The 14,885-nt window shown below is 33.4% G+C and overlaps 1 protein-coding gene across 4 annotated transcripts in view; it reads right to left on the minus strand.

The window, feature by feature from the left end:
* The window catches only part of LOC118187681 (bestrophin-3-like), a 127,786-nt gene that overhangs the window by 92,626 nt on the left and 20,275 nt on the right, over positions 1 to 14,885 (minus strand). For 2 of the 4 annotated variants that reach the window (XM_085816938.1, XM_085816937.1), the window contains exon 2: positions 1,971 to 2,180. The exons of 1 other annotated variant lie outside the window; for it this stretch is intronic. In XM_085816938.1, coding sequence (XP_085673064.1) covers positions 1,971 to 2,149 — 179 coding nt within the window. In that variant the 5' untranslated portion in view covers positions 2,150 to 2,180. Of the gene's footprint in view, positions 1 to 1,970; positions 2,181 to 14,885 lie in introns of those variants that run through there. One more of the 4 variants, XM_085816939.1, reaches the window with a different exon arrangement.

Here is a 14,885-nt window from a genome sequence, read left to right on the forward strand (position 1 = left end):
ACTATAGCACTAAAATCGTTAAAAACGGCATATGGTTAAAACTCGATGAAAAATTCAGTCTGAGTGGTTAAGAAATTTAAAGATGGTCATAAATATGTAATAACCTCACAACCTACAGCTTAAACAGCAGTTACATACGTTAAATAATGACAGAGTGTGAGATGCTGTTTGAGAGCTCAGTTGTTCCGTAAAGAACTACAGAATGTTGCAGAAACATTCAAAGCAAATTTCAACTAAAGAATTGTTCATGAGAATGATATCTGCGAAGTTTACGCGTCATACGCGCAAAGACAGTGAAGTTCTTGTAAAAACTTTTCTGACTAAAGAATGTGATTTGTCAATTAAATTACCTCATCTGACTTATTTCCACACTATTTTTGGCTATTTCCAAAATTAAGTGTCGCGCTAAAAAGATAAAGATTTTCTAATATATAGATAAAAATTTTCTAATATAATAGATTACGAGGCAGGTAATCAACATTATTTCGGAAAATGAATTCTAGAAATGTGAATATGGTTTAAGTCAGAATATACTTGCAGATGTAAGACGTGAATACTTCAAAGGCTGTAGTTTCCACTATCTACATTTTCTCATGTATACTTCTAGAAGCTATAAGGTTTCTATTATTTTAAATAAACAGTTATTTTATGATTTAGATCTGTACTATCACTGAGATTTTCGGATTGTAAGACAGAGCGTTACTAGGTTAGCTAACTCAGACAAGTTTGTATTGTTACGAAATGGCCAGCTGCGGTAAGATAGCTTTCCCGCGACGCGAGTTTAGGGTTGCCAGAGAAGGCAGAGTTACCATATTTGGCGATAAATCACCAATTTGGCGACAAAATTGGCTATATGCCATATACGGATTAAGAACCTTCTAGAACGAATTCTAATCGGTTTAGCCCGGAATGTGCTTGAAAACAGCCCAAAAGCTATATAAACCTTACCTGTACACGGAGTAGCAGTCGATTGCGAGTCTACCGTTGAGGCATTCGAGTCTATCGAGTTGATCGCGAGTCTATAGAGTAGTCTATCGAGAGTACCATCAGTCTAGTGTCGAGTTGCTCGTCGAGTGTATTCTGAGAGTGTCTCGTCAGGGCATCGTTGAGGCATTCGAGTGTATCTTCGAGTGCATCTCGAATTGTAGCGTGGAGAGTCACAAGAGAATGTTGAGTTCCGAGAACGACTGAACCAAGTTGGGAGCTGTAGTCTAGTGCTTTGCCGTGATGCTGTCTGATAGCCTGAAAGCTGCGTTGCTGATTGTTTCAGCGTGTTTGTCGTAGTTTTTCGACGATTGTAAACGTGTTTTTGAGCTGCCCTGAGTAATACTGGTTAATAAATTATGTTTTCCTTCTTCATCAAGTGTTGTCGTCAACCACTTTAAATCCACGAACCCGTACAGAACGCAAAATTATTTTTCGGCTTTGCATTATAGTTCCGACATTTAAATTGTTACGCCTTTATGAAGTTTGAGCGAATTTCCTGTTAAAGCAAATATGAGCCTTTGGCTACTAGATTTAATTTAAAATTTGAGTTTAATATTGCTTTAAATTATTTCGGCAGAAATAATTGGCTTATCCTGTTAAGCACGAGACATGGATTTATTTTCGCAGTTCTGATTTGATGAAAATGTTTGTTAAACCTTCTCGAGACTCTATGCAGCCATAGCGATAATTCGCTTAACGTCTGTTAGGAGTTGTTTCTAGTTTATGCTCCCAAAACAAGTCAAACTTTATAAGGCTCATGAAACTTAAATTTTATTTCTTGTATCACCTTTTGACCCAAAAGTTAGTTTTACAAGTAGACACTAATATATTAAGAAAATAAAATAATAAAACCTAAACTTCGAGAACAATTAAAGAATTCATTTAAAAAAGTTACTCTTTGCTTACTTATCTGTTAAAACATGAGATTCAAAAGAAACACTGAATTGGCAAAACATTAAAATAAAAAGCATGTCTGATCTTACCTTCTTTGTTCTTCTGTCATGTAAAATCTGTAGCAAATACTTATGATAGCATAGGCAGATCCATACATTAGCAATTCTTTGAACACCAGTTTGTATATACTTCCCCGCCACTTAAAAAGCAGTTTGGCGAAGCCCATGAAGCTAGTGTTGGACACATTTTTCTGGTAGGTGACGGTCATTGTCCTTAATTACCTTTTTCCCTAAAACTCCCTACAAGTGAAGAATATGAATATTCGTTAAGATTGGCATATTTCTAGATACGACAATAATGCACAAGGTGTGCCTTGCGATAAATGAAGATCAAGAATATATAATAATAGTGTTTAAGTCAAGACGCCCACACTGTCTCATAACGGACACCCACAAAGTTGAAAGTTTGTTTAGGAAATAATCACTTTGCAGGGTTCAGACAGGAAAGCAAACACCGCAAAATGACATCATAGATCATCTGAAAGAAAAGAATCCTTGTGGTTCCAAACGTTTATTTTTCTAACAAGAAATAAATATTTGAAGTAGATATAAATAGTGTCGTTTTCAATGAATAGATATCTCCTGTAAAGTCGCATTTTTGAGTAGCTTTGAAGCATTTAGCTTTTCTGTATTTGGAACTAAAGTATTAATATAAATAAAACAAACATTTCACCGCAATTTAATTTAAATTTCCATCACCAATGATTTACCTACAATACTTACAATGTATTTCCTGCATGCAGTCGCTATTTATAAAAGTGAAAAAAAGCTGAAGATTAAAACAATGCAGTAGAATTTCTATTTGTAAAAACTGGGTTTAATGTAATTTTAATTAAATAGTTTCTTCAAAAAATATTTTTCTTAGGAAACTAAAATATTTCTTTAGAAAACTTTAAATACTTTGTTCATAAAGGTACGCCAAAAGCAACTAACAGTGTTTGAAAAGTAACAGAATATTAATAAAAAGTGCGGAAAAAGATATTTTCTCACATAACTGAAGTTTAAGATTTTCTGAGCTATCAAGAGTCTCCTGAAGTAATCGCTTCATATATTTCTGAACTGCCTTTTAACTCAAAAAATGTAGCAGCCTTGGGAGGTATAGTGTTTATACGAAGCTCAGTGCTAACCCAAATCTAACAATATAAGTTCCCGCTTTAGCCCTGACTGTATGTACGGCGCCCTTTCCCCGATCTTCGTTAATGTAATATCAGACGTTCTCTGTGGCGCATCCTTGCGCAACATTGTCGGGGATGAACCGGTAGATAGATGCAGCCATTCCCAATGATTACTTAATAAACAAGTATCTGGTTGCTTAAAGGAGGGAAAACAACTCAATAAAAAAAATTGACTGACCAGGCTTTGAACATGAAAGTAAGCTGTTTCCCTCGGTCCGCTTTCTTATATTACCATATGCTGTGATTTATTATTGCATTTCGTATTTTTACTAGTTTGTTTTTGCCAGTCAGATTGTCAGCTCTACAATTCATTGTCTATGATTTTTTTTTCCTTGCTGATTGATTCGAACTTTCATTCAGCAGATGCTGATAGAACTGTTGAGAATTCATGGACAAGATTTCCACATTGTTCCCTGTCTTAGAAGTTACTGCGAGAAATGGCGCTCTTCGTAGTGGAGTATAACCCAGAGTTCTTTCCCTGTTCCCAGACATAAATCTCCCGTATCTGGTTGAGCTAAAAGATGTAGGCAAGCAAGTCTCAGTCGTAAATGCCGCCCCGGCGACTTTACCAGTGCAGAATATTGATGAGATGGAAGTTCAGAAAGCACGAGTTAAAAGATGAAGAAATCTAATTGAGATGCATGAGTTCCCTTTCTGTAAATCCAAGAATGAGCCACGCAAATGTGGCTCAAATCACATAGCTAGTTGCTATGCATGCCTAAGCAATAGGAAATTCAAGAAAATAGACTATATTCAGAGCGGGTTATACTAAACAGCTCCGAAACGTAAAGCATTAACAAATCTGCAGAGATCGCCGAACTTTTACAAAAGCTCTCAAAGCCATCGCGGTGACTGCCGCAATCACTATTCTAAAAGACTTATAGATCTCATGTATTTTCTGAACTCTAGTCAGGTACCAAACCCATCCGCAACTCTTATTCTCCAATTAAAATTGTCTTCAAACTCGTACTCCATAATAAACTCGCACTCTTCGTATTAAAACTGTACTCTAAAATGCGAAAAATCTTACAACTAAAATGCAAGAATTCCAGAAGACAGAATACAGACGTGCCACGGAGGAGGCAGAGTGCTCCTTTACGTAGTATATTACGCAATGTGTCTTGCGTCTACGGATAATAGTAAGGCGTTCTAGGCGATGAAAGTTCAAGTCAAGCCTCTAAGGATAGGAAATATTATTCTTTGCTCTATGTGCAATCCGCCGAATAATATCCTGAGTGCAAAAATATATACTCCTGCTGATGCAATGTCTGGGCATTTTCGGGCACAAATTCTGCTCACTGATATTAATAATTTTATCTCCGTAATGCGATGCTACATGGGTTAATGCCTTGTTCAAATAGCCTGCTGATTCATAGCGACCATTACTATAACAGGGCCATGCAGCGAGCATTATAACTATTCGCGTTTGATAGTTCCCCATAATAAAGGTTTTGTAGCTAACGAATGGAGTTGAAGATATTTAAGAAAATTCAAGTTATAGTAAACCACTAACTTTCCTGTCGCTAACATAACAATTCTAGTTATTATTGCTTTCCTCTTCTACAATATTATCTTTAATTTAAAATGCCTTCTTTCGTTTTCCAAAAATTAGCAGGCGATTTTTCATTTCGTACTTTTATTCTAATACAGGAGATGCTTTCTTTTGCAAGGTTTTCTGAGGAAAATCATAATTAAAAAATTCGCGTTTGAAATGTGATTTATAAATTTAGAAATTAATTCAATGCAAATTCCTTTCTCATATTCCTGGTGATAAATGTCAAAAATATCTAACGTCATTCCATCAAAATATTGTTAAATCATGAATTAAAAGACTTTTTATTATTTAAATCAATCCAATTCAAAATTAAGAAACAAATATTCTTAAAAACTACATCTATTGCTTTCAAAAAGCTTAATCTATTTGTCTAATTATGTAATAGCGTAATCTAATTATGTAAGTTGTAATCAAAAGGTTTCCTTTTGAGACTCCGTAAGTGCAATAGGTACACATATTCGGGTGCAGGAATCAATTCACAATAGACAGATTCAATTTGAAAGATAAATATGTTACATTTTTTCCAAATGGCAACAGACTGGAATGAAAAGTGAAACGACGCATTTATAGTAATGCGACTCAATAATTGTTTCGAGACTGCTTGCTCTTTTGGACTAATAAAAAACAAACTCAAAATTTAAAATTCGATTTTCAAGGAGAACATATTCGGGTGCAGGAATACAATTGGTGAAGGCCTGGGTGCCTTACACGCCAACTTCTTTTCACAGTGCGACGAACTCACATACTCATGGATTCTTGATTTTTAGGAATAAGAATAAGATAATATTAAAATAAATACATATTCAGACGCTACTCTTTTCGAAAATGAAAGAAATGGACTTATATATCGATGAATAGACTACTGTAATAGAAATATGTTACTATATCTTCTTCATATTTCTGCGAATATTCTTTCCCTTAAAGAATTCTTCACGAAAGTGTCCTTCCCATTACATATAGCTTTGCCATAGTATATTAAATAAATAAATAAACAAGAAGATATTCTTTATTTTAATAATATTTTCCTATATCTTTCTTAAAGAACACAGGATGTAATACACATAACATACGATATACATGTCAGCTGAGTGTTTCATGTTAGCAATAAACTGAAGGCAATAAACGGAGCTCAACTTCTAGTAGAGCTCTAACAAATTTATTAAGTTTTGGGGAAGTCAAAAATCGCATATGGATTCGCGATAAGGTATACTATACCCGTGTTGGGCAAACGTCAACTGTATTTCAAATAAAAAATAGCAATTAATTGATTCCTAACTAAAACATCACTAATTGAAATCTTTATTTCATCTAAACGTTAATTCGTTTCATTTTTAAATCAAAAATACTCTTTATTATAGATACTTGTAACTAAGAAAATTCTGTTATAATGTCTCCCGGGGAGGGACTACTATTGCAAGGAAAGTGGCCTTGCATTCGAAGCATTAATTGAGTTTTCTGGAATTGCTTTGAATAATGAACTTAATACAGAAATTTATGACTTTTACTGCTACCTTTTTTACAGGTTGCGTGAGAATTGGCTTTTATGTTTCTATGGAATGTTGTCTAACAGCTATTGCTTCGCAGAGATTTTTTCATTAATGACTTTCAAATATTTAACTTCTTCCTTATTAAGAAAGATTATTCCATTTGCGTGTAAATTGCTGCAGTATTCCAAGATAATCAAGCTTGTAAATTCTACTTAAAATAATTATATAAGTTGTAATCAAAAGGTTTCCTTTTGAGACTCCGTAAGTCCAAAAGAACACCCTTCTGTAAAAGTTTCTCGAAGCATAAAATAATTTAAGATAACCAGCTTTATTTCATCATCCGAATGAAGTTCCGATAAGAGACTTTGTCAGATGATATATTCAGAATCGTTTCAAAGACTATTTCAAAAGAACAAAGATGAAAAATGTGCCAGTAATAAGACAAAAGTAGTAAGAAAAAGTTCCCAATTTAAGGATATCCGGCTTTTATGTAACGTTCTTGGTAATATGAAGGTGAATACTGATATGAAATAAAATGAGTCCTTTCGATCAGCCTTAATTTCCCGTCGAAATCGAAAGCTTAGAACTAAGTAAAAGTTCACCGGTTTAAATTTCACGGCATTATCCTCCTACAGAAATAGCTGCACATTTAAAGCATATATGTCATCAATGCATATAAAATATATAAAACTCTGAAGGTAACTAGTATTTTACTAACACATATGGTGACCGTGCCCTAAAGTAGGCTCACCTTAAACACGGAGGAGCTCATACACGCAATTGCTGTGCTGTCGAACAGAAATTATTTGATTATTCCAGGTAATGATTAGCTTGTAAGGACTTTTATGTTAATTAACTAGTTATTTATAATTTCAGCACTTTAACTTTTCCTTTCCGTATTCCTTACCAAAGTACAAATGAGTAGCCAGAACTTTTGAGGTTTTGGGATTTTAAGCGTGTTTCTGGCTTCGCTTGCACACTACGGTTGTTAGTTAGCTCTAACCTGACAGCTCCCAGGTTTATCTTCTGCTAGCTCTGATAGTCGTAACTATACCGCTTTGAACTCTATCGCTGCCGACATTTAATTTCTGACGCTCTAGGGGAATAGTGATCCAGCTTCCAGTATAGTAATTAATTGTGTTGTTATTGCCTACTGCTCCACGTTTAACTTAAATTTCGCTTATCTACATTACGAATATATATATTACAGATTACTATATAAACACATACATATACATATATCTTTTTGCCTCGTGATTTTTTATTATAAGAATCCAGGAGAAAGTTGAAAAAATTATGAAAAATTTAGAGCCAAAATTTTGAGAAGCTGCAAGTATGTAAGCTTATTGACGAAGTATAATACAGCATAGTAAAAATTACTTAATTTACACCGACGTTTTAAACTTTTAAGCCAGCTTCTAACCTTTTAAACTTAGATTTTTCATACTAAGCTAGATTTCTCGTAAAAAATATTGCATGAGACATTTTTCTTCACATCATATGAGTTAGGTCTTTTCATAAAAAAGAGACTGAAGTTCAAAATAGGTGTTCAGAAATCTACTCGAATCATACGAAAATTAGCGCAGGCACATAAAAATAAAACAATATAACATAGTTTCTTATCTCATTAGTAATAAGTATTTATTATTATTTCTATTGAATTAATTTTTATTATTAAACTCATTTAGTACTTAACTAAAACTTCTTTGTCAGTTTATATTGCTATCCATTTAAATAATTCACGTTGTTTATAAATTGCTAATTCTGTAACCCTTTATTTTCTAATAGTTACTCATTATACTATCCTTGGCTTTTTTATCCACACAACACAGTAAAAATTTAAATGCTTCCTATTGAATAATGAGAACTTACTGCTTTTAACTCAATGCATACCTAGTTAAAAAATATTGCGAACATTAACACTTTTAGTTTAATTTATAAAAGATACTACTGTCTAAAAGCTATCGATTGATTGCTCGGTTACAAAATAATCGTTATATTGCGTCTATGTATAAGTTTATGCGTAGAACGTTTCCGTACATACGTAGAAACATTTTTGCCATTTGTTTCTGAAGTGGTTATTTATAAAAATATATTGGAGTAAATTTTTATATATTTTTTGTCGGAGATATTTTTTTTCGAAGTTCAGTAATTTCGGATTTCTTGAGAAATTTTAAAGTTTCTCGGTTAAACGGATTAAAAATTTTACTGATTACTCTGTGTTTACTGTTAGCTGTATACTTTGTAAACTGAGGACGACGATTTGCAAATATGAAGATTAATATTCTGTTAGCATATTATTGAGCTTTGTATTTTTAGTATAACACACTGTTAGTACATATTAGTTAGCATACTATGTTTAGCTAATATTCAGCCTTGTATCATAGTTTATTCTTCTCAAAATACCATTCGTAAATTACAAATTTATTTGAAATATAAAATGAAATGGCTTTTAAACTAGTTCCAAGCTCTCATTAAGCTCTAAAACGAGTATATGGAAACATATTACCAAACGCTCTGCATATGTTAGAAAATTTTATATGCATAATCACTGTTCTAAGTTAAAATTACAGTTCAACATTTAAATTTAACTCCTAGTCTTAGAATATTAACTTAAGACTTCCTTACTACATTTTATAATGCTACTTCACAATGCAAAAGCTTGCGGTCTCCTCCTAACGTCGGTTAGGTAACTCGCAGCTCTATCAGAAATTGCTGACGTCACTTCTGAATCCCGTTTCACCTCATTTGCATCTACGAGTCTCTCCTCATGTCCGGCTGTAAGACACAATTACTTTCATTTTGCGTCTGGGAATTTCTGGAGGAACAATTGCTTTGTTGAATCATTATTTAGCCGTGTGTCATAATTTAAGAATAGGTGATTATTTAATTCAACATTTTTTTAGCTCCGTGTTCTTGTGCTCTTCCAACAGGAAATTGTTGACACTTATTGTTTAGAGCATTGCGCATCCAACTAAACGGATTGTGTTTGTTCCTTGAACGATCAATGGATTAATTTTCTCCTCTGTCAGTCAGAGATGGCCGATTGAATGGCGATCATTAACAGAAGATACTTTCAGTATTTTTCAAACTGAATTTATGGCGATAGAGAACAATTACAAGAGACTGCTGAAGAGATAAGTTAGAATGCATATCCCACTGCCTCGGGGAAATTTTGTTTGTGTTTCGATCACAAACGTTTGCAAGACAGTTCCTAGCAAAAAAAAAAAAAAAAAAAAAAAAAAAAAAAAATCAGGTTTATACTGCATTCTTGACTGCTCATCATAAATTTTTGTGGTAAACGTAAACTTTTTCCCGCGATAATTTTTTTATACGTACTAGTTCTTCTGTATCAGAAGGTGGATGGGGAGGAGGCAGAGGGGAGGTTATTTTCATTGTCTCTTCATTTCATGCGTCAGTGAAATGGTTAGCATTGTTTTGATTGCTTAAACTCTGCCAAATCATACTGATTGATTAAAATTTGCTAAATTTTCATTATTTATGTTTAGTTTTGCGGGAGCTAAAGAGAATTTCATCAAAGAAAAAAAATAACAGTTTCATATGAAGTTAATTTTAGTTTTGTCCGAAATTTACAACGAAACTTTTAGCACAAAAGAGGCTATTATTCTAGGAAGGGGCGTTGATTCACTATAAACGGCGTATTACTCTTCAAATTGTTGCCATCAAATATTATTGTCCTGTATTACATTTAAAGAAATTAAATAATGAAGAATTTGCATACATGCATGTATATTCCTCACACTGTGAGAAAATGATGGTACAGAGAGACGTCGCATTTTGAAAAGCGTAGGCCTCACTCGAGCATGTGAACCTCGAAGCCCAAATTTTGAATTTCGAATTTGTTTTATTATTTATTTCATAGCTTGTAAAACTTAAATAAATTTTTGATTAACATACTCAACGACTTGTAAGCATTGTAACACCGGTCGAAATTAAAAATTTTTATCACCGAGTTGGGAACTCGTAATAATGTAAAATCTTTCTATCTATCTATTAACAAACTCGACTGTGTGAAAGCAATGTGTTGCCGCTGCTCGGAAATAAAATACTTTTATTTTGCTCACGCCAGCGTCTGTCCGTTCAGTAAAGCCTGAGAAACTTTCAAATGTAATCTGAAAGGTTATTGAATAATAAACTAAGCGACTGAAAAGCAATAAACACAGTTCTTAAGACTGTTTTTTTTTCTACTTTTTAATGTGATTGATTTAAATAAATATGAATTAAAATTATCAGATATCTAATTAGAAATATTCAATATTTTTAGGAAATTACACTAGCTGGACTCCTTAAAATCATTATATAATTCTTCTCTTTTTTACGATTAAATTATTAAAACTTAAAAATTATCTTTTAGTTTCATGTTTCTCTATATGATCTACTTTTAAACCAAATAATTCGTAAATAAAACTTATTTCTAGACAAAATTTAATTTCAGTTCAGTTTCACTTGAAAGGTAATGTTTTTTATTTTTATTTGAATGCTTTTCAAACAAACAAAAAATTAAGATCCTGAAAACTTACTTTTTTGCCAGCATACTGTTTCCCGACCGGCCTCAAGTAGCACATAACGTACCAAAGACGTTGCAAACTGGTCCAAGAGGTTGCAAAGTGGTCGTAGTAACGTGTTTGCTATGTCATGTGTTACTTGGGGCATGGTGATCAGCGAAGTCAGGTGCTATACCATTGGCCCGCGGCTCGAATCCTAGATAAAAAAAAATGAATGTTTGTTATATTTTCGGCATGAGGACACTTAAAATCGGTCGAGCCGGATGTCCTCCTGAGAGACTGTTAGTGGAAGAGGATACGAAATCTTTAATTTCGCCTAGCCAGAATGTTTTCGCTAGCCAGAGTGTTAAAATGTCCAAGGGTTTAGCCAATGACAAGCATTAGTTTCCTTTTGACCATAACAAATTCGTCGATCGGATCTGATAAACTTTGAAAAAAATATCAAAATATGTGATTGTAATGGAAGAACCTCAAGATTTTTAATGGAGCGAATCTCATTGTTAAGGGCTAGTATGATGTTAAAAGCATAAAGCTAATTTATGGTTGATACCAGATGCGGTAAAATAGGAACAATCGCATGATAAAGAAGTAACAATATTTCTTGTCTCAAAAGTATGAAAATGTAGATGAAGAATATATAGAACTATGAATGGAGGAAAATAAGAATAATAAAACTGAAGATTTTATTAAACCAAGACATTTTTGGTGAAATGATTCAAGAGACGTTAGGAGAAGAGAGCCAAGAGGAAAACGGAGATACAGATGAAATAGCAAGAGTGGCTAGGGGTGGTTGATTGGTCTTACTGGTGCAAGAGCCAGACTGGCTATACTGTGCTAAACACAAAGCATAGCTACGATGGGGCAGTAAAATGCATAAAATTCAACTAAATACATCAGACATGCTCGACCTCAACTCTCTCTGGCCATTGAAGCAGACCATATGAAAGGTGGCCGTATACAGTGCTGAATTTGAAAGTGAGATATCGCTGAATATTTTTCCATGCATTCCAAATTTCGTGTATTCATATATTATCTTGTTTTCGTAACTGAAATATAGCTATTTTTTTAGCCCGAAGGAGTGTTATCCCATAAGGGCTATTAGTCTCGAAACGGCATTTTGTGTCTAATCACTAAAAGCGTTGAATTAATTTTCAAATTGTTACTACCAAATATTATCACCCTATACTATATTTAAAGAAATTAAATAATAAAGAATCTGCCTGAATGTATGTATCTCTCTCGCACTGTGAAAAAAACAACGGCACCTAAAGCCATCAAATTTTGAATAACGCAGGCCTCCACCCGAAGATCGGGAACCTAGAAGCCCGACTTTGGAATTTCGAATTAGTTTTATTATCTATTTCATATTTTGTAAAACTTGAACGAATTTTTATTAAAAAACTTAACGGTCTCAAAGTGAGCAGCGGCAACACTGTACGAAAGAAAGACATTTTTATCACCAGCACGAGGATTCTCTATCGGAATTTCAAAGGCATGCTGTTTTCAAACATTTTTAGCCCAAATGCTCTGGAAACGGCTTTCGAAACGAGTTGTTGTTGTTCGAAACGAGTTGTTGTTGTCCACCCATGCTTCTCCGGGATTCGAACCCGGACCCTTCGGTACCGCAGTAGGCTTCCCTACCACTATACCGCCTGGGCGCCCTCTCGAAATGTATATGTGTGCTTAAATGAACAATACCCTTGGGGCGCAATATAAAATTTAAAAGCTTTTAGATTTTTTTAAGACTGGAGAAAAATTATACATGATTTTCCAGAGAACAACAGAAATCGAAATTAGATTGACATTTTGCAGCAATATAATGCTAAAAGCAGCAATTTAATTAACTTTGGCCTCTTTGTGGAAAGAGACATAAACGCAGAGAAATATGTACGACATTAGTTTGTTATTTTATTAGAAGACATTGATAATGAATTTCAAAATTCCATAAAAAAATAAATACATTTGAGTATATATGTTATCGTCGAGCTTAACAGCAAATTGATTAGCAGATCAACTGAATAACTGACAAACTGAATCACAAGTCAGGTAAGGAATGTAATGAAAACTTATTAAGAAGGTTCTTAATCAATTTCATGTAGCTTAATATATTTAACTAATTAGAAATGTTATTTAACATAAGTTGTACTTAGCTGAAGAAAAATGTGGAGTGTTTCAGAAACATTCCTTATTCATGAAATCTGTTTTGGAAAATATGTATTTTTTGCGAGCAAATGATATCCAGCATGAGATATATAACAAATCAATTAAGAAAAAAACTTTCAAATGAACAACTGAATATACCCTTTACAACTCTCAACATGTGTGTCAAGTTGGATATATGACTAGCATTGATATTCAACAAACAGGTTAAATGCAAAACATATTTCAAAGGTTTTCCTAACAAATATCATTTGGATTAAAAAATAAATGTAATTTATGAGAGAAAGAATAATAGTCGTAAAGTAATTTATAAGGTTATACTTGCTACTTTAATCCTATTACTCTAACAGACGTGAAGCGAGTTATCTCTATTTCTGAGATAAATATAAGTCTGAATAAGGTTAACCTTTTTGTTTAAGCAGAACTTGAAACATAAGGGCACACTCTTGTGCTACTCGTGGTGATGTAGATAAAGACAACAGTCAATTTAAATTAAAGCTGAAGCATAGTCTAAGACTACATAATTAAATACTAACTAGAAGCTGGCTTAGTAAATTTACCCGCATGTCAGAATTAAAGTATCGACCGCGAGAGACCATAAAGCAGAACAATTACAACTAATAGAGCTGGCAATAACTAACCAAGTAGCTCACAAATACCAGAAATACTCTCTCTCAAATTCAAAACCCCAGCTTAAATGCTCACAACTAAATTGCATACCGGTAAGAAATATATAAAGGAGAAGTTATAGGAAAGACCGAAATCATAACAAATGTGTAATTTAAAATAATGACTTAGAATTTAATAAAAATCAAATTCTTTAGATTTGTCGGTCCGATGTCCATCCAAAATATCACGGCAAAATCATCTCAGACGAGAACATTGCGAAGAATCGTGTAGGAAAAAAGAATTAAGGAGAAAATTTACAGTTTTTAAACATCGTGGTAAAAAAGAGAAGCAGCTACAAAATGAAAACGGTATCTTAGAAATATGCATTTTGTTCCCTAACACGCTTAGAATTCTGCGAAACTATTTATGCCGTTTGAAAGATTACTTTCAATAAAACGAGCCTTCTCTAAAACGACATCTCACGGTTTTATAGGATTTTGGTCTTCTGCAAAGGTGAGAGATGTTGTTTAATAAAACTGTTAATTTATATTCTCAAAAGTACTGGTGTCTTTCAGAAAGAGTCGTCTTAGGAAGATGATCTTCGTGAAAAGGTTCACTGTATTAGCAATTGATTAGTCAGACGTTTAGAGTATGCATCTTAAAACTGCATGGCATTAGATTTACCTCTAGATAATGAAACTGAATTTTAGGCTATTGGCTCTTTCTTCATGAAAATTAGTCGTTTCAAATTAAATACAGCGGACCCTTTCGTGGTGACTATCTTTCACAAAGGACCACCTCTGAAAATGATCAGTATTTCGGAGAATATAAATAAATATCTTTAATGAATATCGCTTCTCTAAAGTGGCTATCTGTGCAGTAGACCAGAATGAGTAGTTGTGTAAAAGAGACATCATTATATAAATAAAATAATGTCACTGAGATTTTGAAATCAATTTTCCATAAATTATGATATTCTTATGAACTTCTTAAAATACGAAAATCATGGATTAAAACTAGAGATAGACAATACAAATCAACAGGGAAATCAGAAGGTAATAATGAGTAATATTGACATACATCTCAAATTTGTAACGAGAAAAAGTATATCTTGTATTTTCTCTCCAATTAAAATGCCGTGACACCTCTGATAGTTACCACCTTTCCAAGATGACCGCTACTAGTACGTTTGGGTGCATAAGTTAATGTCTTTACTAATCTAAGTCGCCCACCTGCACAGAAGACCAAATTCTTCTGGAATAGTGAAATGCCGTTCCAGAGAAAGCTCGTTTTCCTAAAATTAATATTTCATCGGCAAAAAATGCTTCACAAAATTTGGAATACCTTAGAAGCGTAAAATGCTTATTTCTGTGTTGTTTTCGTAATTTGTTACTTCGTAGTTGCTGTATTTTTGATCACGATATTTTATACGA

The sequence above is a fragment of the Stegodyphus dumicola genome, chromosome 5 (genome assembly GCF_044657685.1).
Source record: "Stegodyphus dumicola isolate Sdum_Otavi_A_Nest chromosome 5, ASM4465768v1".
NCBI lineage: Eukaryota > Metazoa > Arthropoda > Arachnida > Araneae > Eresidae > Stegodyphus > Stegodyphus dumicola.